At 40.4% G+C, this 26698-nt stretch overlaps 1 protein-coding gene across 10 annotated transcripts in view; it reads right to left on the reverse strand.

The window, feature by feature from the left end:
* The window catches only part of anks1b (ankyrin repeat and sterile alpha motif domain containing 1B), a 703274-nt gene that overhangs the window by 288910 nt on the left and 387666 nt on the right, over positions 1–26698 (reverse strand). For all 10 annotated transcript variants that reach the window (XR_004415215.1, XM_033039691.1, XM_033039692.1 and 7 more), the window contains one exon: positions 2204–2347. Coding sequence is in view for 9 of the 10 variants with exons in the window: in XM_033039691.1 (XP_032895582.1) it covers positions 2204–2347 (144 nt within the window). In the remaining variant the exon portion in view is untranslated. The remainder of the gene's footprint in view (positions 1–2203; positions 2348–26698) is intronic.

Here is a 26698-nt window from a genome sequence, read left to right on the forward strand (position 1 = left end):
TGATCCGCAATTCCATGTCCCTCACCATCTTCCAGTCCCGCCTCAAGACCCATCTCTTCACCTCTGCCTATCCTTAGCCCCACGTCCCCGTCCCTTTTCATCTGTGCATTAATTGCCTCATACTGTGTTTTGTATTGAATTCTGTCTTTACTTTGTGTACTAGTCATGTCTCTACTATTTATTTCATTCCCCTTACATGTTTTTCCTCTACATGCTCAATTTTTGTAAGGTGTCCTTGAGACTCTTGAAAGGCGCCCATAAATAAAATGTATTATTATTATTATTGTGGTAGTCACCAATGATCCAGAACTCAAGTAGACCAGCCAATTATGTACCTGGCTACAAGAGTAATTCAGAAGTTGGTTAGCCTGCAGTAACTAACCTCCTCACAACTCTTATGAGATCAGACCATACAGTCCTAGAACTATACAGTATGGAAACAAGCCCTTCAAGTCAACTCACCATGTTGAAAAATTTCCTGAACCAAGCTGGTCCCACTTGCCTGCACCTAGCGCATATCACTTCAAGCATATAACAGTACAGCACAGAAACAGGCTTTTGGCCCATAATGTCCGTGCCGAACATGATGGTAAATTAAACTAATCTCCACTGCCTGCATGTGATCCACATCCCTTTATTCCTTGCATATCCATGTGCCCATCTAAAACCCTCTTAAATGCCATGATCATATCTCCCTCCACCACCGCCTTCCAGTCACCCACCACTCTGTATGTAGAAAACTAGCCCTGCACATCTTCTTTAAACTTTCCCCTCACACCTTATGAGTGTATCTGGCCCAGTGTATTTTAAATGTTGTAATTTTACCCACCTCTAGCACTTCTTTAGTCAGTTTGTTCCGTGTATGCACCACCATCTGTGCGAAATAGTTGTCCCTCGAGTCCCTTTTACATCTTTCCCCTCTCACCTCAAATCTGTACTCTCTAGTTGTGAACTCCTCTACACTGGGGGAAAAGTCTGTGGTTGTTCACCTTATTAAAGCTCCTCATGATTTTATATACCTCTATAAGGGTTTCCCTCAGCCTCCTACACTCCAGGAAAAAAGGCACGGCATATCCAATCTCTCCTTACTGTTCAACCACCCCCAGACTTGGTAACATCCTTGTAAATCTTTTTTACACCCTTTTCCAGTTTAATGGCATCTGTCTTATATTAGGGCAACTAGATTTTATTACATTTCTCTAAATGGGGCCTAACCATTGTCTTGTAGAGCTGTAAGATATGTCAGCAATGCAAAATACTACTCTGCACTTGCCTCGATAAGTGCAGTTCAAACAACACTCAAGAATCCATACCATTCAGACAAAAACAGCAGGCTTAAATGGTACACCATCATCAGACTACGTATTCACATTCTCCACCATAGGAATCCAGTGGCTGCAGTGGTACCTTGCACTGAAGACCCTCTTAACATGCAGCCTCTGCCAGCAAGAAGAGTATGAGTAGGAGTTTCATGATCATGTGTTGTATTTCCACTCACTAGTTGGCATGCAAGAAAAGCTTTTCACTCTACCTCGATACACATGACAATAAACTAAACTAATAGTACCATCATCATCTGTATGTTCACCCGGTGTTCACTGGGTGGCGTCACCATCAGTGGCTGCCTCGCCAACAGTCTGTCTGTCCTTTCTTCTTTTTTGTTATTTTTAGTATGTGTTAAAAGTATGTTTTAGTATTTGTTTTATGTGGGGGGTGGGGGGTTGGGAGAAACTTTTTTTCAGGTAGATAGCGATGTCTAGTGTGGACCAGCTTATCATGAGTGTTTCAAGAGTAGTATTGTCAGTGTGTTTGTTGTGACTGTAAGTGCCAGCATGTCAAACCTGCACCTCCAAAATGATTGATGTGCAACACTCAAAAGGCTGGTTGGGTCTATAATAGCTACAGTATATAACAGAATATAACAGCTCACGTTAGGTGAACTGTTAAATGCGTGTCGGCAGTTGCAAGAGGCTTTGCTGTGTGTTGTAGCTGCAGAGCCACAACCAATGAGTTGAACCTTCTGTCTGATTAAACCATCAATTTTGGACTGAGAACACTCAGGTATAATCTGACACCTTTGGAGAAAATTATTTAACAAGAATATTTGACAGATATGAAATATCTACAGTAAGGTATTTATAGTGATTATATACTGATATTATCTATCAGTTAGCAAGTATAATATAGAAAGTGAAAATAATACCTGTGTTAAAATCGGAAAGCCAAGTGGTCGACAGCCATTGCATGGAGTGAATGCTTCCCACAGTCTTGCTGGTCCACAGCTCTTCTCTCCTTCGTCCTCGTCGGTCTGTGGTGTCCCTCTTGGAGGAGATGGCTGATCCCGTGGCTGGAAATTAAAAGCTTACATTAATATGTAAACAAAACTATTCTATTACTCAAAGTACTATGAATACTATCTTTACATATTCTGTTGTGCTGCTGCAAGTAAGAATTTAATTGATGTATGGGACAAATGACAATAAAACACTGGATGTATTGACATTCGAACTCTGGAGATGGTGAAAGGGCACAAACAGCAATCCATCAAAATCAGTCAGCAGCATGTCATTATGAACCTTTGTTAAAACACTTATAGAAGCAGAACAATTTTATATTGAAATGTTGACAAAACCCAGGTGGATTTCAAATGCCAAAGTTTTGAATGCCAGATCTATATATATTTTAATAGACACTTTAACTAGTATTAAACCCGTCGTTTATAGAATTGTTATTTTGATGGTCTATATGAATTTCATTCAGTATATTATAACAAAATATTGCTTCGCGCTTTGCATCATTTTGTTGCATTTATTGAGTACATTTTATAATATATCAGCCCATATTCATGATAAATCCCAATAAGGATGGAATGGTTCTCAAAACAAGAGCCACGTGGTTATAGTACAGCACAAATATGGGACACCATGAGGGATATGGAAGTAGCTAAAGCAGTAGCTCCTTATTTGCCATTACCTCCTCGTTAACCCTTATTTGACAAACAAGGATATTTGACAACGCAAATTCCCATTTGACACAATCACTTCCCAATCCCACTTTTTTGGACCATTATTGCAAAAGTGACCAAAGACCTGCTGTTGGAACTTATCTGGATGGTCAACTTGCCAGGTGCCTCTAGCTTTTGGGGCACAGGGGAAAGTGGGAGAAGGCGAAAGGGAGGGGATTGTGGAGGAAGAAGGGATAGGGGGAACATTTTGTAGTTACCTAAAATTGGAGAATTCAATAAATTAATTCATACCATTGGGTTGTAAGCTATCCAATTAGAGTGTGAGGTGTTGTCCCTCCAGTATGAGTGTGAGTGTGGCCTCACTCTGGCAATGGATGAGGCCAAGGACAAAAAGAGCAGCATGGGAATGGAAAGAGGCGTTAAAATGGTTAGCAACCGAGAGATCCAGCAGGCCTTGGTTGACCGAACGCAAGTGTTTGGCGAAACAACCACCGAGTTTCGCTAAACGTGCACTAGGGATGTGACGGACATTTTGCCAACCGTTTCGCTGAATACCTGTGCTCTTCCCGTTCCCATACTGATCATTCTGTCCTGTGCCTCTGCCATTGCCAGAGTGAGGCCATGTGCAAACTGGAGGAACAGCACCTCATATCCCACTTGGGCAGCTTACAACCCAATGAACACTGAATTCTGCACTGTTAGGTAACTACAGAACTGTTCCCTCTCCCTTCATCCCCACAACCCCCTTCCCTCTCCTCTCTGTCGATGCAGCCCAGACCATCACACAAACTAACCTCCCTTCTATTGACTCCATTTATACCTCACGCTGCCTTAGCAAGGCTAGCAGCATAATAAAAGATGTCACACCTTGGCCACTCCCTGTTCTCCCCTCTCCCATCAGGCAAAAGGTATAGAAGTGTGAAAACGCACACCTCCAGGTTTTGGGACAGTTTCTTCCCAACTGTTATCAGGCAACTGAATCATCCTACCACAACCAGAGAGCAGTGCTGAACTACTATCTACCTCATTGATGACCCTTGGACTATCCTTGATTGGACTTTGCCTTGCACTAAAGTTTATTCCCTTATCATGTATCTATAAACAGTAAATGGTTCGATTGTAATCATGTATTGTCTTATGCAGATCTCGCAACAAAAACTTGCTGGATAATGCCAGCCTATCTACACCAGTGTGGCATTGATCGTAAAACTGCTGAAAGAATCTTTGTGAGTCCAAAAAGCCATGCCATTTGGTTTAGCCGGATGCTGAACCTTTCATACTTGAAACATGTATATGATTTTTATTGGATTTCTACCAGGGCAGTGGAATATCTTCTCTAACGTTATCATTGATTTATGAAATAACAACAACTTGTATGTTTATAACACCTGTACAGATGAGGACAACACAAGAAACGTTGAGTCAAACCAAAACAAAAAGTTAATTGGAAAAGTGTATTCACTAGGATAGTAACATACAAATACATTGTGAAAGCTGCAAATGCATCAAACAATTGACATTAATATTACCACCAACCTGTCATTGACCAACCACATTGATGTAATAACCCAAAAGGCACACCAATGCCTCTCCTTCCAGAGGAGGCTGATGAAATTTGGCATGTCTCCAATAACTCTTATAAAGATTTACAGATGCACCATAGAAAGCATACTGTCGGGATGCATCACAGGTTGGTTTGGGAACAGCTCTGCCCAAGACCGCAATAAAGTGCAGAAAGTTGGAGATGTAGCCCAGTCCATCACACAGACCAAACTTCACACCATTAAGTCCATCTACACTTCACGCTGTTCGGAAAAGCAACCAACATAATCGTAGACTTATCCATTCCCAGTCATTCTTTCTTTTCCCTGCACCCATCAAGCAGAAGGTACAGAAGCTTAATAGTGCATACCACCAGACTCAGGAACAGCTGCTGCTATCAGGCTTCTGAATGCTCCATTATAAGCTATAGGACTGTCTGATTCACCTCTACCACATTGTGGACATTAGATTTTTTTTAATGGAACCGACGCGTCACAATGCTTAGAACTATACTACACTCTAGCATCTTCCTCTTTGCTCTGCCTACTGTACATGTTTGAATTGATTACATATACATATTGTATTGGATAGCATGCAAAACAAAGCTTTTATCTGTACCTCAGTATGTGACAATAACAAACCCAAACTTAAAGTTCAAAACTTCTGGGTGAGGATGAATACTGTCAGAAACTTCCACTGAATATATTTCTACGATTAATAGGACCATTCCACCTATTTCCAGATATTTGTACAATTATATAATTTGTAAAAACTTTGTGAAAAAGTTAATGGGCCATCAAATTTATGATTTATGATTTCAATTCTCCCCTATTACAATATTACTATTTCAGACCATGAGCATGATACACATCATTTGAATTTCCTAAATGTAAGAGCTACAATCTACACTGCGTGCATAATTTTGAATTCAACTGGAAGGGCTTCTCCACTCCTCTCGACTTCCCAGTTCAGTGTTTTATTTCTTTGTTGACACTTAAGCAGCTCCGTGGGAATATCTGCGGAATTAACATTCTATAGGTAGCCAGAATTCAGCAGTACCTGAGACAGAACGAATGCACAATAACGCTGATAAAAATCAAATAAACATGATAAAATATAAATTATTCTGGTGATATTCAACTGCACAGCACCACGAGGAGGTGAGAAAACCTAATTATATATGTTCAGAGTGGTGAAAAAAAATTACCCTAGTATTTTGTGCATTTACTTTAAATATACATTGACACCATGTAACAAAGAAAATCAAAAATTCACAAACTTTAATCAGAAATACCATGACTATATTCTACAAGAATATTTTATTAACTGAGATCTACATAATCTTTTAAGTAAAGTTCAACACCAACATTTGGCAATAGAGCCATGGCAAGTATTTGCCAAACAAGTGATGCAAAATAAAAGCTCTTAGTCCATATATCCATATTATCTGCTTTGTGGTCCAATAATTTTAGTGAATCTTCAATATGTAACCTCACTTTGGCATGCAGCAGTTTGTCACATTGTATTTTATCGAACCTAATGGACTCAAGTTAAACTTACATTGGGAAATTACTTTACATCTCTTATAGAAACATAGAAAATAGGTGCAGGAGTAGGCCATTCGGCCCTTCGAGCCTGCACCGCCATTCAATATGATCATGGCTGATCATCCAACTCAGTATCCCATACCTGCCTTCTCTCCATACCCCGTGATCCGTTTAGCCACAAGGGCCACATCTAACTCCCTCTTAAATATCCCTCTTATATCCCCATTTTAATTCTGATCTGGCAGTCAAAATCTGTTAATTATTCAATGATACAATATAAAATAATTATGAGCCGCCTTGAACCTGCCAGAATTGAAAATTAAAAATATTGAAAGGGCCAATAAAATTTTCGGCTTAAAATTCTCCACTGAATAAATTGCCAATCTAGGTATCATTAAACATTTGGTGAATGTATCCAGATACACAGGAATAATTATACATTATGGAGTTTGCTGCTCTTATGAATGTAGCCTACAAAATCAAATGCCACTGAAAAGATAAATTAAAATAAATCCACATAGATGTACAAGAAACAGAAATGCTTCATGCACCTCCACAATACAGTATAACCAGAAATTCCTTCTCCACTCTGGCAAGGCAGGCAATCTAAAAAGACCAGCAAAATTCCTTCAAATAACAAATGCTTTGATTTAATTAAATATAGGCGCAACCATGTGATGCAATCAGTGGAGCCACGGCCGCACAGCACCAGAGACATTGTTTTAATGTGAACTTTGGGTACTGCCCATGTGGAGTTTGCACATTCTCCTTGTGATTATGTGGATTTCCCCCCCAGGTGCCCTGATTTCCTCCCACATCCCAAAGTCATACTTATTGATAGGTTAATTGCTCATTATAACGTGTCCCTAATCAGTAAATTAATGGGAGAATCTGTGGGGAGTTGATGAGAATTTAGGAAAAATAGAAAAAGTGATAAATATCAGATTAATGTAAATGGATAGTTGATGAACTCAGTGGGTCAAATAACCAGTTTCTGTGCTGTATCTATGTAATTCCATTTAAAATGGCCTCAAGTCAGTTTAATGATTTTTTTTAATCTTCAGTGCTAGCATGTGGAATCTAAGACAAAAAATAAGTTCAAAATGATTTCTATGCCTGGAAAGAGGATACAGAAGCTTTAGTTAGATAATGTTCATTAGTGCAGAAGTGTGGACTGGCAAGTGCAAATGCCACAATTGCAGCTTAAAAGAATTCATATTCAGTTAACCAAATAAATCTTGAAAGAAACTGTAGTATCAGCAATGACACCAAAGTCTTAAATGAAGTGGCCCGGGATGTATCAGGATGACATTTGTAAAATCCTTGAGGCATTGGAGAAGTTCCCACAGATTGGAGGGCAGCTAATGTAACGCTGATATTTTAGAAAATGGAGGATGCAAAAACAGGTAATTTACAGGTAAGATTAGCATCAGAGGTCAGGGTAAATCCTATTATAAAAGATGCAATAACTGGACACTGAAAGTATTAAAGTGATCAGGCAAAGTCAAAAATAGTTTATGATAGAAAAATGAATGAATCTGCTTGATATTTCAAGGACGTAACTGGGACAATCGACACGGGATGTGGTCCATTTGGATTTCAGGCGGCTTTTGATACTGCCTGTGATTTGTTGACTGACAGGATACAGATACATATTGGGCGGCACAGTGGGAAATCGAGGCCGGCACAGTGATGCAGTGCTAGAGTTGCTGCCTTACAGTGCCAGAAACCTTGGTTCAACTCTGACTTCCGATGATGTCTGTACAGAGTTTGTACGTTATCGCTGTGGACGTGTGGGGTTTCTCCGTGTGCTCCAGTTTGCTCCCTAAGGGGTGCAGGTTTGGAGATTAATTGGTTTCTGTAAATCGTCCCTGGCATGTAGGATAGAACTAGTGTACGGCTGATCATTGGTTGGCGCGGAATAGCCTGTTTCCACGCTGCATCTCTAAACTAAACTAAAAGAAAAGGAAATAACAGTCTTTTTTTTTCAATGGTAGGAAGTGAATTGTAGAGGCCCATGGGGTCCATTATAGATGAGGCTCTCTCAGGTCTCCTCGATATCCCGCAGCTCCATTCTTGCTCCTCCTCTAACTCCATTCGTAACAAGGACAGAGTCCCCCTTGTCCTCTCCTTCCACCCTATCAGCCGTCGCACACAGCACATAATCCTCCCACTACTGGCCACATCTTCCCATCTCTACCCCTTTCCATTTTCCGCAGAGACCGTTCCCTCCGCAACTCTCTGATCAACTCGTCGCTTCCCACCCAAACCACCCTCTCCCCAGGTACTTTCCCCTGCAACCGCAGGAGATGCAATAACCTGTCCCTTTACCTCCCCCCTCGTCTCCATCCAAGGATCCCAACAGTCTTTTCAGGTGAGGCAGAGGGTCACTTTCACCTCATCCTCTAACCTCATCCACTGTATCCGCTGTTCCAGGTGTGGACTCCTGTATATCGGCGAGACCAAGCGCAGGCTCAGCGATTGATTCACTGAACATCTCCGCTCCGTCCGCATAAACCTCTCTGATCTCCCGGTTGCTCAACACTTTAAATCCCCCTCCCATTTCCACACTGATCTTTCTGTCCTGGGCCTCCTCCATTGGCATAGTGAGGCCCAGCGCAAATTGGAGGAACAGCACCTCATATTTCGCTTGAGTAGCTCACACCCCAGCGGTATGAACATTGACTACTCTAACTTCAAGTAGCCCATGTTTTCCCTCTCTCCTCCCCCTTCCCTGTTCTCCAACCAGTCTTATTGTCTCCGACTACATTTTACCTCTGTTCTGCCCACTCCCCTGACATCAGTCTGAAGAAGGGTCTCGACCTGAAACATCACCCATTCCTTCTCTCCAGAGATGCTGCCTGTCCCGCTGAGTTACTCCAGTATTTTCTGCCTATCGCAGAAAGTGAAAGCTCTGCTTGCTGTGAACAACTCACCTCCTACTTGGCAACATGTTTCCAGTCCCACCATCTATAAGGCACAGATCATAGGAGGAAAAAGATGAGGAATTCAATGGCACGGTGGCATGGTGATGCAGCAGTAGATTTGCTGCCTTAGAGTGCTTGCAGAGCCAGAAACACGGGTTCGATCCTGACTACGGGTGCTGTCTGTACGGAGTTTGTACGTTCTCCCTGTGACCGCATGGGTTTTCTCCGAGATCTTCGGTTTCCTCCCACACTCCAAAGACGTACAGGTTTGTAGACTAATTGGCTTGGTGTAAGTGTAAAAAAATTGTCCCTAGTGTGTTTAGGATAGTGTTAGTGTGCGGGGATTGCTATTCGGTGTGGACTCGGTGGGCCGAATGGGCATGTTTCTGCGCCTATCTCTAAACTAAACTAAAAACTAAAGCAGCATCCACAAGTAGGCCACCCGCCTGATTGGTATTGCTTCTTCAACCTCTAAATCATTCACTGCTCAGCACTGCGTGCACCTTCACTGCGGGTGGTACCATCTACAAAGTGCACTGCAGGAGTGTGCTGAGGCTTCTCTCATCAAATTTCCAATACCACCTTTAAGCCAGGCAGCTGGACGCCTGCAACTCCTCCAAGGTTCTCTGCGAATCACATCCCAGCCAGACTTGAAAATAAATTACTGCCCCTTTTCTGTCATGGAGTCAAAATCTTGGAACATCTTACTTGGCAAAGTTGCGTGGAATACTTTGGAGTTCACATTTTTTTACGACATGAAAGGGGACTATTTCACCCATAGATTCTACTATAGGTGAATGAACAATCCTATCCTTCCACTAGATTTTCTCAACGAACTGATGGCATAACTAGTTGAACTACTGCCATATCTCCAGGAACTCGGGTTCAATTCTGACCTCTGGTGCCGTTGAATTTGTCCTTTCTCCTTCACATTCACATGTGTGTGTTTTCCCCCAACTATTCAAATTTCCTCCCACATTTCAAATGCATGCAGGCTAATTGATCACTGTAGATTGTCCCGAGTGTGCAAGTTGGTGGTAATATCTAATGGAGATGGGGATATCAGGAGAACAGTTCATTGCGAAAATCTAATGGAAGGATAGGATTGTTCATTAATTTAATTGTGATTTGTAGCAATGGCTGGATATATGTAGAGTTCAAATGATTCTATAAGAAATATTCTTTATCAATTAGAACCGTTGATTTATTAGTAAAAGACTGTTTCACTAGATTCATATATTATGTCTAATACAAACCATTTACTGCACGGCGACTTATTTTGACAGCAGGGATATTAGTTGCTGATCCACAAAGCTAGATTGATTTTCATTAGCTTTTTTGTATTCTTAGAGTTGTCTCTCAACCTTGTAAAAGATACTAAAAAGGTCAATGACTGTGAAGAGCTCATTATGTAACGATACAGGATATAGTCAACACAAAGCTTATCAGGACTTTACAAAACTGCTTTGGAATCCCAATGAGTTCTATTGCTTTTGATATTTTATGCATCATTTCAAAATTTAATATAAGAAGATCTATAAAGCAAATCAAATGGGAAAGGCTGAAATCTTCTAAGCAAGCAAACTGTGTGAATCAAGTAAAAACGCACGAACGCGCGAGTAAAATTCATATAATGACAGATCACACCCCGTGGTGTTCCAAACAATGAGATCAAATAGTCTGATATATCTCCTCCATTCAAATCAATCTTATTGCTTGCAATCTTTAATTAATCAAATAAAATTGGTATTTGATGCATTCTACTGATTTATTATTTTCTGATGATGGGATAATGCTTTAGTATTCGTAGCAAGAGCCTCATTCAAATGCTGCCCATTCATAAATTTGGCAAATTTCCCACCCATGCGGTTTTGTCTTTTAATAAACTTTCAATGCAAACTACATTGGGACACATTGGCCTCCACTCCATTAGAATACATGTGATGTTGTCATACTTCACACTACACCAACAGCATTCATTCAGAAAATTGACATAATTCAACATTCTGCACAAGGATATATTTCCCTGCTGGACTGTATTTGAAGGATAGTCTTTTAGAGATTCGATGGAAAATTGAAGATTACAATCTTAACTTAATAAAATATATAAAAGAGTAAACTGTGGAGCACTTCAAAAGGACCACATTTTCAATTAATTTAATTGCCACAGTGGAAAGCTTACAGACCATTATGTCCACTTTTAATCAATTGAGGAAACATATAAGTTTGCTTCAAGAAACAGGAATTTCATGAATAGTAAAGAGATTACAAATACTGAAAGTGTATTCTTGTGACGAAACAAATTATTTTAGAGGACTTAACAAGATGGTAAAAGTAGTTACTAATCACACAAATAGAAGTTTGAAGAAAGTGATGAATGGAATTTTCTGAAACGATTTCCCAGAAATTCAAAGATAGACACAATTGCTGGAGTAACTCAGTGGGTCAGGCAGCATCTCTGAAGAAAATGGATGGGTGAAGAACAGTCCCAACCCTAAATGTCATCAATCCTTTTTCTCAAGAGTTGCTGGCTGACTTGCTGAGTTTCTCCAGCACTTTGTGTCTATCTTTTGTACAAACCAGCATCTGCAGTTCTTTGTTTCTATCCAGAAATTTTTCAATGCTGATTGGAAATATTCAACACAGTGACATGAGTACATTGTATTCCACTTCTAAAATGGGATTTCGTAGAAGTCTACAGAAGCAAAATTCAGAAACTGTGCAAAGAGCCACCACTGTTATACAGCAGTTGAGCCCATTGATGAGGGATGAACTTCCAAGCAAATCAATTTAATGGCAGGGAAGACCATAGTGATAATACAGGTGCCCGGTGATACATAACAAAGGAAGCATATTCTTGATGGGGAGATATCCATTAAGTACAGAGGTGCACAGGATATATTGGTATTTGCAATAGTCATCAAGGTCCCACATACATTGGAACATTACATTTGAGCATATCTCATTGCAATCCCTTTGCAATAAAATGCTAACTTTACATTTGTTTTCCTTATTGGTTCCTGTACCTTCCTTTTAGCTTTTGATGATTTGAATACAAGAAAATCCAGATTCTTCTGAATGTCAACACTTTCTAGTTTCTTAACATAGTTTTGCACTGCTAAAGGGCCTGTCCCACTTTCACGAGCTAATTCATGACCTTTTTTACTCATGGGCATTTTTCATCATGCTAGAAAAACGCCCCGACCTACTTGATGCCACGAGTACCTACGACTAGCATCACGACCTACCTACGACCTCCTACGACCTTGTGACGACCATGCTGCAAGTATGAGTCAAGGGCAAACTCGGCAGAGGTCGTGAATTAGGTCGTGAAAGTGGGACAGGCCCTTTACACAATTGGAAATGTTTCAGTGAATCCCTGTTTTCATCAAAATTCACCTTCCAGATTACTTTCATAATTAATTTGTTATCTTGGCGCTTTAATAATCCAGAAAATATGTTGCTTTTGTATTTTGTATTTTGTTGTATTTTGCTTTTGTGTTCAGAGTGACGTTTTTCACAATTACGCATTCAGTTTTGTACCTACCATTTTCTTTATTTATATTGGTATTTACACGGTTAATGATCTTGGTTACCCATTGATGAGGGATTACCTAAGCCAGTTTGTGTTTAACCTAAGTCATTAACTTTGTTTGTAAATAGCTAAGTTCCCAGCAGTGATACTTAATGCATTTACTGGTAATAGGCTTCCAACCTGAAAATGACCCATTTATTTCTACTCTCTGCTTTTTCTCCTTCTTCTCCCTGCACCCGTCGGGCAAAACGTACAGAAGCTTGAAAATGCACACCATTAGACTCAGGAATAGCTTTTTCCCCTCTGTTATCAGGCTTCCGAACAGCCCTTCCAGAAGGGTACTGTCCGATTCACCTCTTCCCCATTGTGGACAGTGGACTTTGTCTATAGAACTGGAGCTTTCCAATGCTGAGAACTATATTCTGCACTCTGTATCTTCCCCTTTGCTCTACCTATTGTATTTGAGTTTGACTTGTTGGTATATATGTATAGTATATCTGATCTGATTGGATAGCATTCAAAACAATGCTTTTCACTGTACCTCAGTACACATGGCACTAATAAACCTAAACCTAACACAGTCTCTATTACTCTCCAGGTCTATGAAACTAGGATCTATGGAACAATCTTCCCCGTGGCATCTAAAGAAATCCCCGAATATTGTAACCATTAGCTTCCATGGATATCCTGCTAATTACAACACTAACAAAACTCTCTTAGATTTGTTAAATGCAATTTCATTTTATAAACTCATTTAGGTCTACCTAAATGGTTCATAGAAGAGTGGAAATTGTTCAGGGAAGACTAACACTTTAGGATGTAACAAGAATGTGGGTGATGAAGGTAGGGTATTTGATGCAGTGTACATGGATTTTAGCAAAGCATTTGACAGAATCTCACGTAGTAAACTGATCCCAAAATTAAAACCCCAAAGGATCTGATGCAAAGTTACAAGCAGAAATTAGAGGTGATTTAATGTCAGAAGTCAAAAGGTAATAGAAATGTTGGTGACCAGAAGTTTGAAAGTAGTCTTTAGTAATAGGTTCCTTTCCTATTATATTTTAATTGACTTGATCTTAAATGTAGACGTCATCATTAAGAAGTTTGTAGATCATACCAAAATTGTAATAGTGGGGCAGAAAGATGCAGCAGATGGAATTTTATCCAGAGAATTATGAGTAATACCCAAGCATCTGAAAAACTACAAATGCTGGAAATCTAAACAAAAACTGAAAATGATGGAAATACTCAGCAGGTCAGGCTGCATCTGTCTGAAGAGAAACCAAGCTCATGTATCAGGTAATTTCAGTTTATATGATATACAAATGATGCATTTCAGAAGCACAATACACAATAAATGATAACGGGGGAAGAAGTGTAGATGAACAGAGGCATCCTATAATATGCAACCATAAAACTCTGGAGGTAGCAGAACAGGTAGCTTAGATGCTTGAGTGGTAATGTGAGATGCTTGCCTTTATTTGCAAAGGAGCTTAGAAATCACGTATAACACGAATTGTCAGACTATGACTAATATGTCAGTGACTGTGTAAATTTCTGGTCATTACACTAAAAGACATGGTACCACTAGACAGAGTCTAGTGAAGATTTACCAGTGTACTGCCAGAGTTGGGTAGTTTTACTAATGAGGAGAGATCGGCTAATGTTATTTCTTCTGGTACGAGGGAGATTTAATTGGAATTTAACTGGTCTACATCAAATTCCTATGAGCCTCGACAGAGTGACATGAAGATGTGAGAGTGCCATTTGCTTTACTAAAGAGGTAAAAAACATCGGAGACATAGATGTATGTTAATTGGTAAAGTGATTGTCAGGGAATGCAGAAAAACGTATTCACTGAAATAGTGGTAGTTTGGAACTCGTGATCTGAAATAACAGTGGATACAGAAATCCTGAAATGACCAGAAATGCTCACAGTATATTTAAAACGTATTCAACATTTCAAGGGCTATAACATGGAAGACTGCAGAGTTGAGAAATACATTAATATGATTCACTCCTTTCTTGGCCAACCTGGACATAATGGGTCAAATAACCACCTTTCTGCATCTGAAATGTATTTGATTCCAATGATACAAGGTGCCCTATTACCATATCCCCAATAATAGCTTCTACCATTTCTACTGCTACAGGTCTTGGCTTGACCAGCCTCTAGTTCCATATCTGTTCACTTATTCCAATGTTAAACAACACCCGTGTATTGATACAGTCTCTTTTTTTTAACTAACTTTGATAATTAGTTGTTTCTTTATCCTGAGAAAAGTGATTGTTAGGAAGACAAAATGCTGAAGTAACTCAGCGGGACAGGCAGCATCTCTGGAGAGAATGAATGGGTGATGTTTCGGGTCAAGACCCTTCTTCAGACTGATGTCAGGGGAGTGGGCGGTAGAGAGATAAAATGTAGTTCGGAGACAGTAAGACTAGTGGGAGATCTGGGAAGAGGGAGGGGATGGAGAGAGAGGGAAAGCAAGGGATACTTGAAGTTAGAGAAGTCAATGTTCATACTGCTGGGGTGTAAGCTACCCAAGCGAAATATGAGGTGCTGTTCCTCCAATTAATCTGTGGCCTCACTCTGGCAATTGAGGAGGCCCAGGACAGAAAGGTCAGTGTGGGAATGGGAGGGGGAGTTAAAGTGTTGAGCAACTGGGATATCAGGTAGGTTTAAGCGGACTGAGCGGAGGTGTTCAGCGAAATGATCGCCGAGCCTGCGCTTGGTCTCGCCGATATACAGGAGTTAGGAAGACCTGGTTTGCCATCTTGCATTATGAGATTAATTGTAGTTATAGAATTTAAATTACATGAATATCTATTTGGATTACATTCAGATAGAACTTGGTGTGACATAAAGGTAATAACAGCATATTACAATTAAGAGTAACATATTTTACACAGAAGAAGTTCGGCAATTAAACCCAAATTTTCCGCAATAGGACAATATATCATAATCCGGAAATTGTTGATTTGCCCTCTATTCAAAATTTGAACCTTCCTCCTTACCATCAATAGAGTTCACCTCAAGACTGTGTGCTTAGCATTGCCCTACTCTCTTTACACCCATAACTTTGTGGCTAAACACATCTATAAATGGTCGATGGCACCACTGTGGTTGGCTGAACCACAGAGCTTAATGTGTCAGTATGCAGGAGAGTGTTGGAACACCTGGCTGTGTGGTGCAGCGACAACAACCTCTCACTCAGCATCAACAAGACCAAGGAACTAATCGTTACTGTCAGGAATGGGAAGTCGGGAGGCCATGCGCCTGTTTGCTTTGGTAGGTTGGTGGTGGAGAGTTAGCAGTTTCAAATATGTACTCAAATTCTCTAGCACTTTGTGCCCAGCACATGGATATAATTATGAAGAAAACATCATAGAAGTTTAAAGAGATTTAGCAAGTCTCCAAACACTAACTGCTATACATGGACTGGATTAAGTATCCTGATTGCTTGCATTGTGGCCTGATATGACAATTCCAACACACAGGAATGCAAGAGGCAGCAGAGGGTGATGGACTCAGCCCAGTCCATTATGGGCACAGCATCGACATGAGACGCTGCCACAAGAAGGCAGCATCTATCATCAGGATTCTCCACCATCTCAGCTATGCTCTCATCTCACTGCTACATTGGACAGGAGGTACATAAGCCACCAGGGTCAGCTTCCTACAACTGTGCAGAAGTTGGATTATACCGAAGATAGACACAAAGTGCTAAAGTAACTCAGTGGGTCAGGCAGCATCTCTGGAGAAATAGGATGGGAGTCGTTTCAGGTCAGAGCCCTCAGGCACGAAATGTCACCCATCCTTTTTCTCGAGAGATGCTGCCTGATCCGCTGAGTTCCTCCAACACTTTGTGTCCAGCTTACTCACCTGACAGTTTCTCAAACCGAACCCCATTACATTCTACCTGTTGCACTACTACGGACTTGTATTTTTTTTCTAATTACATTTTTAATTAACGTCTGTTTTCTTTATTTTAGAAATATTATGTGTAATTTAGGTATAATGTATGCATGATTTGTTTTTTGTGTCTGTGTTTGTGAAGTCGATGTGTCTCTGGAGTCTGAAAGAGTTAACATTTCAGGTCAATGGTCTGCCTGAGAACAACTTGATCACTTGTGGCTGTGCCATCTGGATGTTAAACATTACATATTTTATTACACACCCCGATGACATTGTTGTATCAATGCTTTCTTCTACATATTTTATCGCCTGTACTTGGAGCGGTTGAATACGGAAGCCATTATGTAGTACATTATGTAGGATTTGACAGCATACATTGTAGCTTTTTATCATTGCAGACAGCATTCTGCTTCTTTTATTGGATGCTTTATTCCATGCCCATGCTAATACACATGCTTGTAATCGAAAATAAATATTTGCCATAATTAATCCTTCAATGAAAATCTATTTTCTTTATTGCTGTTTTGTGACATGAAATGAGCAATGTTTTAACAGTACAGCATTTTAAAATAGTACTCAATAGTCGGCAAATTCTGTTATTGCATAGATTGATATGATACAATTGTCTAAAATTAAGTAATCACAATATCTCATTCCTTGAATTGCTTGCCAAAATCAGCAAATTGTCATCAGCCTACCTGAATGAACATCACTACTCTAATTTTGTTTTAACTGCCTTTCAAAAACACAATGCCAATGCCAAGGACAGCTCACAGCAAAGAAAAACACTTTTGGGTGAAAAAAGACATCATCTGAATCTGGAACAAAATTACCTTTTCCTGGATTGCAGGTGAATTCAGAAAAAAATATTTATCACATAATTAGAAACCTGTTTCAGCAATAAATATCCCTAGGATCCAGGAAATTTACATTCCCCGGTGTCTTAAGCAATGCAAGCAGAGAAATACAGGTAAGCAGCCAGAAAATGTAGGGTGTTGGATTCTTCACATAGTTTGCAGCATTTTCCATTTCGCTCCCACGTTATCTTTCAATGTAGCAACTGGGATGGTGCAAAAATTCGCAAAGAACTCCAAACAGAAATAGAAAAAGGATTCAAATGCCACAGCTGCCTCAGGAAAGCCGCCAAAATAATCAAGGGCCCCGCATACCCCAACAATTCCCTCTGCTCCACTCTTCAGAGGATATAAACGCACCTACCACCAGTCAAGGACAGCGTTGTCTACAGCGTTATCAGTCCCTTGGGTCTCTCAAAAGCTAAAGGATGTATTCCCGACCCCCAATCCACCTTGTTGTGGGCCTTGCACTTTTTTTTCGGCACCTTCTCTGTGCCTGCACTCGGATTCCTTTTGATTTGCTGCTTGTGAGGAAATGTCCTTGGAATATGGAATACACTTTGAATTTGACAAGCCTCCATTCAGTATCCTTCAAATTGGTTTTGAAGGGGAAGTGAAGGCTTTTGAACAAAATGAATAATGTTTACTGATGTATTATAATCTGATTTAGAACAGGTTGTGAAAGATATGGTTGCAGACAATTTCAGGATGTCTTTGTCACCAGGTCTATAATGCAACTAGATGTCACAAACAGGATCAAAATAATTGATCTGGAATTTATTCAGTTCACCATTTCAATTTATATAGAAACTGGTGAACTGAATACAAATTTGAACAAGGCGCTTTTAAATTTAATCTGCAGAACATTAAAGCAAAGTTGTTAATGGTAGCATGTAATTGGAAATTAATGCAGAAAGCTACACTGGTATGTTAAGAACCTAAAACTGACAAAAATAAACTTTCTCAGAAGCCTGTATTGAAATGAGTCAAATGGAATTAGTGGTGTAGTCAAATCAACTATTGGGGTCTTGTACTTAGAGCAAGTTAGAGCAAATCCTTCGTTGAATACCCATCCCCAAATGCACAAGAAATTAGTGGTTAATGGTAAAATAACCCCTAAGTTAAAGGTAACCCATGGTGCTGTTAAGTAAGAAATTCTAAGATTGTGAATAGGTGAAGATGAAGGAGCAGCAATATATTTCCAAATCAGGATAACATACTCATTGGCAGGAGATTTGCAGTTAATGCTGTTACCACTCAATTGCTACGTTGTCTTCTGGTTGATAGAGGTCACATGTTTGGGAGATATATTCTGAGTAGACGAGCAAGATTGTGGAGGGTCATGTGGTACATTGGTGATAGAGGGATTCATTGATCAGAGTGTCAAATGGAATTCCAATCATGTGGACTGATTTTTCCTGGAGGACATTGACCTTGCTGAGTTTTCTCAGAGCTACATTCCTCCAGTCAGCTGGAGAATATTCCATCGCAATCCTAACTTGTGCTTTGAAGATGGCTTTAAGAGTGAGGAGCTGAGTCACATGGTACCAATCTTCAACCTCAGTAATTCCGTGAGATGTTATTTGGATGATCCACTTTAGCTTTTGGTCATTGGTGACGCTGAAATGGTAATTGTGAGGTGTTGAAAGTTGGCAACAACCGGTGAATATCAAAGGTGGGTATTTAGACTATGTCCAGTTGGAGATGGCCATTGCCTGCCTCCTGAATGCTGTAATAATCTTGGTCGAAGGAGTTATGAATGGAACAGAAAATTAAGTAAATGAGTTAAAGTCTAGTGTTTTAATATTATGGAAGGGTGGACTTTGATAGAACAGATGAAGGTGTTTGGGATAGAATCCTGCCCCAAGGAACTCCTGCAGCTGTGGCCCTCCAACTATCAACAACCTTCTTTTGTTCCAGGGATGATGCCCCAAGGAACTCCTGCAGCTGTGGCCCTCCAACTATCAACAACCTTCTTTTGTTCCAGGGATGACTAGTCAGTTAAATGTTTACATGGGTTAATTGTGATTAATTGACATGTTAAAGATGATAAATGATTTGATAAAAATAATTTCTTCTGATGGAGCATCTTGGCAAATGATCAAGGGAAAATGCAGATCACAACTGGGCATGTGGACTAGGAATATAGAATTACACAGTGAGAAAAAAAAAGAGCTATTATAAGTCATATTTGTATTCCTTATTCTGTAAAATAAAACTCCAGTTAGGTCACAGATCGGCATGATCTCATTCAATAACAGAAATGGTTTAGAAAGATTAATTGACCAGGTCCTGTTCCGTACTCTTGTATGTTTGTACTGGAACAATGCTTTAATAATCTCACCAATACTGGTGGTGGTGTCTGCACAATAAATATGGCATTTGACAATGTGCTTTTGGCTAGTCTTTCCCTAATTATACTAAGCTTTTTTTTTAAATTGTTAATCCTTATGTGATGACTAAATGCATTTTAATTTTTCCTGTTGTTGCTACCAAGAATGTTCTATTTTTGACAAGCTACTGCAACCAATTAAATGTTGGAATGGTTGACAGATTCTTTGTGCATAATCTCACTTAAACTTGAAAAGATAAATTGAGAAAGCAATTACTGTCAAGCCATCACTGCACAATGCTTTTGTGATGAATTGAAGTACTCCGTTCACTAGTAATTTATTGTTATGGGGCAGAAGTTCAAATTCTATGCCATATTTTTCATGGATGGTTCCAGTGCTCAGTAGCTTTCCAACACAATCACCAATTATCAATGTGTAATATGTGTCATATGTAAAATTGATCCATGGGATCATTGTTCCTCAAATGTAGTCAACCCGAATGGATTGTTTTATGTGACTAATGACAGGTTAGTTCTCCAACAAGGTTTGATGGAAGGAGTTCCAATAGGACATCTCATTTAGGAATGCAACTAGTGGGGTGTCTGTGGTCATTTCATTAATAGATGCTGGAGTAACTTGGCAGGTCAAGCAGCGGCTCTTGAGAAAAAGGATAGGTGATGTTTCGGGTCGGGACCATTCTTCCGACTGAAAGTAGGGGATGGGGGGTTGAAGAGACAAGGACCGATTACGGCTGGCAACAAATTACCTCAGCTGGATGATACTCCGGCAGGCCCATTGTTGGCTAGGGAAGGTGTGATCTCAAGAGGCCTACATGTGGTGAATTGTGGAACTGCTTTAAAGACTAGGGTGGAGGAAAGGGACAAGAGGAGTTAGGGAGGGAAGTATTAGTAGAAATTACTTAACATTTGAGAATTCAACATTCGTACCATTGGATTGTAAGCCACCCAATCAAAATATGAGGTGCTGTTCCTCCAATTAGTCTGTGGCCTCTGGCAATGGAGGAGGCCCAGGACTGAAAGGTCCGTATTGGAATGGGAAAGGAGTTAAAATGAATGGTAACTGAGAGATCACGTAGGCCTCATCAGACCGAGCATAAGTGTTCAGTGATACGGTCGCCTAGTCTATGTTTGGACTCGCCGATGTACATTGTATCCCTCTTGAGATCACACATTGAGTGTATGGGGAGTACTATGTACAATGTGGATTGGAAAATTATTTCTCCAAACAGTGAAGAAAAAGATATTAAAAGTGGGAGATTTGGACCAGATGAGCCATAGGAAGACAGAAACAGGGTCAAATTCAAAGTAGCAGCTAAAGGCAATGTGGGTCGATTTGGTAGTTGCAACATCCAATAGGTGTATTTAATGCCAAGATGTTAGTCCAAGCAAAACCGGCAGTATTTAAACTAGACTAACATGTGATGTCCTCTCGAGTTAAATCCAGCAAATGTCAAGGTGGTACACAAGATGCCAATACTGACAGATGTTGTTGGAGGGCAATGCATTCTTAGATTCACTAACTATTTGAGCCAATTCCTTCCCACTTTGGAAGATGTGAAATGATGCTTTGAGACACCCAGGAGCAAAAGGGCAATGATTTATGGAGGCAATCTCAGAGGAGTCTGCGTTATGATACTTATAATGAGCAATAATGAGCCGACATGAGAAGTAGATACTGTACCTCAGAAAAAAAGTCTCACAATCTTGCAGGGGTCTCAGCCGATAATATACAGAATTAAAGTTACACAAGTTGAGAAGGTGCTATTGGCGAAGTTTCACTAATATACATGGGAGGGGTGGGGGGGGGGGGGGTAAATATATGTGGGCACTGTGAACACAGTGATCATTGTGGCTAAGCCCCTCGATAAATCACCAGAGTACAGAGAGTGCTTGAGAGGTTACAGTCATACTAAATGAAGATCTATTGTTGATCAGGAAAAGGCATGCATGTGGCCATCGTGCTTATCCGAGCCTATCTCAAGGACACAAGGGTACTCAGCAGGATGGTCAGCAGGGCAACAACTAATTTCAATTTCTTTGCTATTGATGTAGATTGATGAGGCATTTTAGTGTGGGAAAGCAGCACTGAGGTAACCGATCAGTTGCAATCTCAGTGAACTACAGAGGGCTGAATGGCCTACGTTTGTTACTTCAGCCAAAATATTTGAGCAAGTAGTGAAGAATAAATCTTCATTGTGCTGTGTTGGAGGAAGCTGTTGCGCGATGATGGGCAGCACTGAGTCGCATCAGCTCACACAATGAGAGGTAATCTGCAGCCAAAATGTATCCATTGCTTCTCCACGTGAACAGCCTGATCTCTTAATATTCCATTGATAAGGTCTGTTCCACTATGGGAGTGTGCATAGTGCATCATCATCCACGACCTCCATCTTTGAAATGTCTGTTCAGGCTGATGATAACACTTTCATCTCAGAGTCAACACTTCAAATATCACTCTTGGGAAATAAATGTTGCTGACATGGCTGACATCTCTCGCTTACATGCAAATGCCCTGAGGAGGTACTGGTAGATCTTCCTGAACTGTTGCTCAACGATGCAATGATTGACTGGCTAGGTCAATCAGAGAACAATTGACTGTCAACCATATTGTTGAACACATATTTTGGACCATAGGTTCTATCTACCTATTTGGTCATCTGAAGAAATTGTATGGCTGCACTCAAAGAGGAGCAATGCAGTTCTCCTGTTATCTTGTCCCATGTCTACCTTCCAGTGACAATCATATTCATTTGATCATTTATTTTGCTTCCTTGCTTAACTGTCAGTATGAACTGGGTGCTATGTTTGACTCAGATCCCAAATTGTATTTCTTGGGACCACACTAAGCAACAAAATTCAGATCATCATCCACTACCTCTAATAACCTCCAAGAGGTGAGTGGTAAAATAAAGTAGGAGTTAGACTCCTTGGATATTGACATACTTCACAATAATAAAGCAACATTTTAAAATGTTACCACAATTTTCAGGAATTGTGGCATTAATTTTACAAAATAATTATAAAAAGAAAACCACTTGGAAACAGAATGCTAAACTAAAGTTAAACAATTTATAGTCCACATGTTCCCATTTCAGATCGCTCAGATTTTCACTATTTCTATTGGTTGTTTTCTTTCTTTTGCTCTCACATTTAAGAGACATTTTGACAGTTAACCAAATGAGCAAAGCAAAGGGGGATATGGAATTAATGCAGATAATTGGGATGAGTATACATAGCCATGATGGCCAGCATAGATTAGGTGGGCCAAAGAACTGGTATCTGTGCTGTGCAACTGCATGGTTCTTCAAAATATTTCCTCGTATATTTTGGGTTTAACCATAATCTAAGTATGGTCTTTAATTTTTAATGATTTAATTAATGGAACCATTCTCTCTACATCTTGTGTCCCGACCATTCATAGTGTTGAAGACATAATTAGTCTTCTAAGCCTTTCCTCCTTATGGAAATATGTCCAATCTCAGCATGTTGCTGTCAAATTTTCCTGACAACTATTATCTTTCAAATCTGACAACATCCTTGTGAACCTTTATTTATACTTCCTTCGGTTCTTCTCATTTTTATATAGAGAACAGTTCTCAAATGCAGCACCACTGTTTTATTAACACCTTCAATCCCCATTGCCCTCTCATGACTCTCTCTCCCCCCCCCCCCCCACCCCACCACCCACCCCCTCCCCAAACCCGTTGCAGATTCCCAGCATTTCTCCTATACTCTCTTTGCTCTAATAGAGATATTTTATCTTACCCTTAAAGACCATTAATCCCAATTTGTCAAGCAGTCTAACTGCCTGAATCAAAATTTGAAAAGAAAGGTTTCACACCAAAAATGTATCTGACTTCCCTTCAACATTTTCTTATGTCAACCCTTCCAAACTCTATGGCACTGAACAAGCATGGTTCAAACAGCACTGAGTGTAATTTATTGGAACTTTTTCTTAAAACACATTCTATTCCTGCTTCTGCCCATATATTGAGCTTGGTTAAACAGTTTATAGAGCATTACAAAGTCTGCCCTTATCACTAGTTATAAATATTTGTCAATCTGTAACATTTGACACTTGAAATGACCATTGATTTTTTCTCAATTGCTTAATTTTAAAATGTAGGTATGAAGATGTAGCTCAGTGACCACATTGGTAACTGATCAACACATCTTTAGCATTTCAATCATAACTACTATGTCCTGTTAGAAGCATTTCATTTCTGAACACTAGTGATTGGAACCCAAATCATTTGAATTGCTCTGTGCAGCTCCTGCGTATTGTCCTTCAGTTCATTAGTATGTAGGTACCCAGGGACAAGTTCAGCACCATTTATTTATTCTCAGATTGCAGGCATTATTGGATAGGCCATTTTTTTCTACACCCCTATTTGAAACATGAGCAGTCAACCATCAGTTAAAAATACCCCAGGAAAATGTAATGGGCAAATATTGTGCATTTAATAACATCGAAGAAGAGGAGGAGGCCTGCACCCTTCTTAGTCTTAGAAACGTAGAAACATAGAAAATAGATGTAGGAGTAGGCCATTTGGTCCCTCGAACCAGCCTGATTCAATATGATCATGGCTGATCATCCAAAATCAGCACCCCTTTCTTGCTTTCTCCCCATATCCCTAAGAGCTCCATCTAATTTTCATCTAAAGACATGTAAACACCAGATCAGGTACCATCATGTCTTGAAACACTTCATGGCCTGTGACTTCAAAGACAGACTTTGTACTGAATGTCTTTAAATAGATCTGATACAAAATCCTTAATATTATGCAGCCTTCTGTAACTTAATATATCATAATTTATTGTCATGGTCTGGACAACAGAAGTGGTTGACAATAAATAGCATTTGTTGTTTCATGTGACAAGTGCAAGGCAACTGATAATTGATGTGCAAGTTACAGAAAATGTATAACACTGGAGATTAAAACGTGAATCATAGGATCATAGGAACATGAGTGTATTTAATTCTGAAAGGTCAGTGCTGGTGATTTGAGTCACCTCAGAGCACCAAGGAGCAGTTTCAATCATGGCCTCAGATGCTGGCTGCGTGAAGATTAAACCTTAAGGGCCTCAGGTGCATTCTGCACAAAGATTGCACATTTCTCTGTTGTCTTTGGAGGGTTCTGGTCCTGGTTTTCTCCCACATCCTGAAGATGTACTGGTTGGATAACTTGTTGCTGAAATTTCTTCTTAATCCAGGTTACAATGATTCTTTTGGTACAAAGAATCAAAAGGGAAATTCATGGACATTTAGTTTAGAAATACAGCACAGAAACAGGCCCTTCGGCCCTCCAAACCAGCCAGCAATCACATTAGCACTATCCTACACACTAGGGATCATTTACAATTTACCAAAGCCAATTAAGTTTAAGAGAAGGAATGGATGACGTTTCGGGTCAAGACTCTTCTTTCAGACTGAAGAAGGGTCTCGACCCGAAACATCACCCATTGCTTCTCTCCAGAGATGCTGCCGGTCGCGCTGAGTTACTCCTGCATTTTGTGTCCATCTTCAAATGACGTCATGCGCTCCCGACGGCTGTGCGGACGCATGAAGTCACACGTGACCTTCGCAGGACCGTCACGCCTCAACGCAACCACGAGGTCACGTAATTAGCGTGCCAAGGACACGTAAGTGGGACAGCGGCTTTACCCTTTATTCTTAAACTGTGGCCACTGGTTCTGGACTCCCCCAACATTGGGAACATGTTACCTGCCTCTAGCGTGTCCAAACACTTAATAATCTTATGTTTCAATAAGATTCCCCCTCATCCTTCCAAATTTCAGAGTATACAAGCCCAGTCGTTCCATTCTCTCAGCATATGACAGTCCCGCTTTCTTCACTGCCTGCTGTACCTGCTTGTTTACTTACATTGACTGATGAACAAGGACCTTCCGATCCCGTTGTACTTCCCCTTTTCCCAACTTGACACCATTTAGATAATAATTTGCCTTCCTGTTTTTGCTACCAAAGTGGATAACCTCACATTTATTCACATTAAACTTCATCTGCCATGCACCTGCCCACTCACCCATCCCGTCCAAGTCACCCGGCATTCTCATAGCATCCTCCTCACAGTTCACACTGCCATCCAGCTTTGTGTCATCTGCAAATTTGCTAATGCTACTGAATCCCTTCATCTAAATCATTGATGTATACTGTAAATAGCTGCGGTCCCAGCATCGAGCCTTGCGGTACCCCACTAGTCACTGGCTGTCATTCTGAAAGGGACCTGTTAATCCCTACTCTTTATTCCTGTCTGCCAACCAACTTTCTATCCATGTCAGCACTCTACCCTCAATACCATGTGCCCTAATTTTGCCCACTAATCTCCTATATGGGACCTTATCAAATGCTTTCTGGAAGTCCAGGTGCACTACATCCACTGGCTCGCCCTTATCCATTTCCCTAGTAACATCCTCAAACAAATTCCAGAAGATTAGTCAAGCATGATTTCCCCTTCATAAATCCATGCTGACTCAGACCGATCCTGTTAAGCGGCCTTTTCACGGGGCGAGTTGACGCAAGATGTCACCAGAGTGAAGAGGTCGTGGTCCAGCACGAGTCTCGCACGATATAACGGGGGGTATATAAAGAGTTCCCACGGTACTCGGCATTTCTGCTATTTGTGCGAGTGCCTTGTCCGTTTCCCGAGCTTTCCCGTTAAATCTTGAATGAACATCGTGAACTACACGTGACACAAATGATGTAACTTTTTTTTTCACACACTATATATATCCTCCCTTGGTTGAATTGGCTCATTTGGAGACATATTTTACTGTGTATGTGGGAGACACAGATGGACTGAGCACAGTACCTCGGTCTTACTGTGTGTGGGAGAGGGGGAGAAAGAGACGTACACTCACAGAGGCAGAGTCTCTCAGCCTGTGTAAGAGGGAGGGAGAGAGAGAGAGAGGCACACACAAGGTGGATGTGAAATCTCACCTGCCTGTTTCAGTGACAGACACCCGCCAGTCAGTAAATGAAGACACCCCCATCTGTCTCCCCCTCCTCTCCCTCGACTCCCCCACCTTTCTCTCCCA

This window comes from Amblyraja radiata, chromosome 21, assembly GCF_010909765.2.
Source record: "Amblyraja radiata isolate CabotCenter1 chromosome 21, sAmbRad1.1.pri, whole genome shotgun sequence".
Lineage (NCBI taxonomy): Eukaryota > Metazoa > Chordata > Chondrichthyes > Rajiformes > Rajidae > Amblyraja > Amblyraja radiata.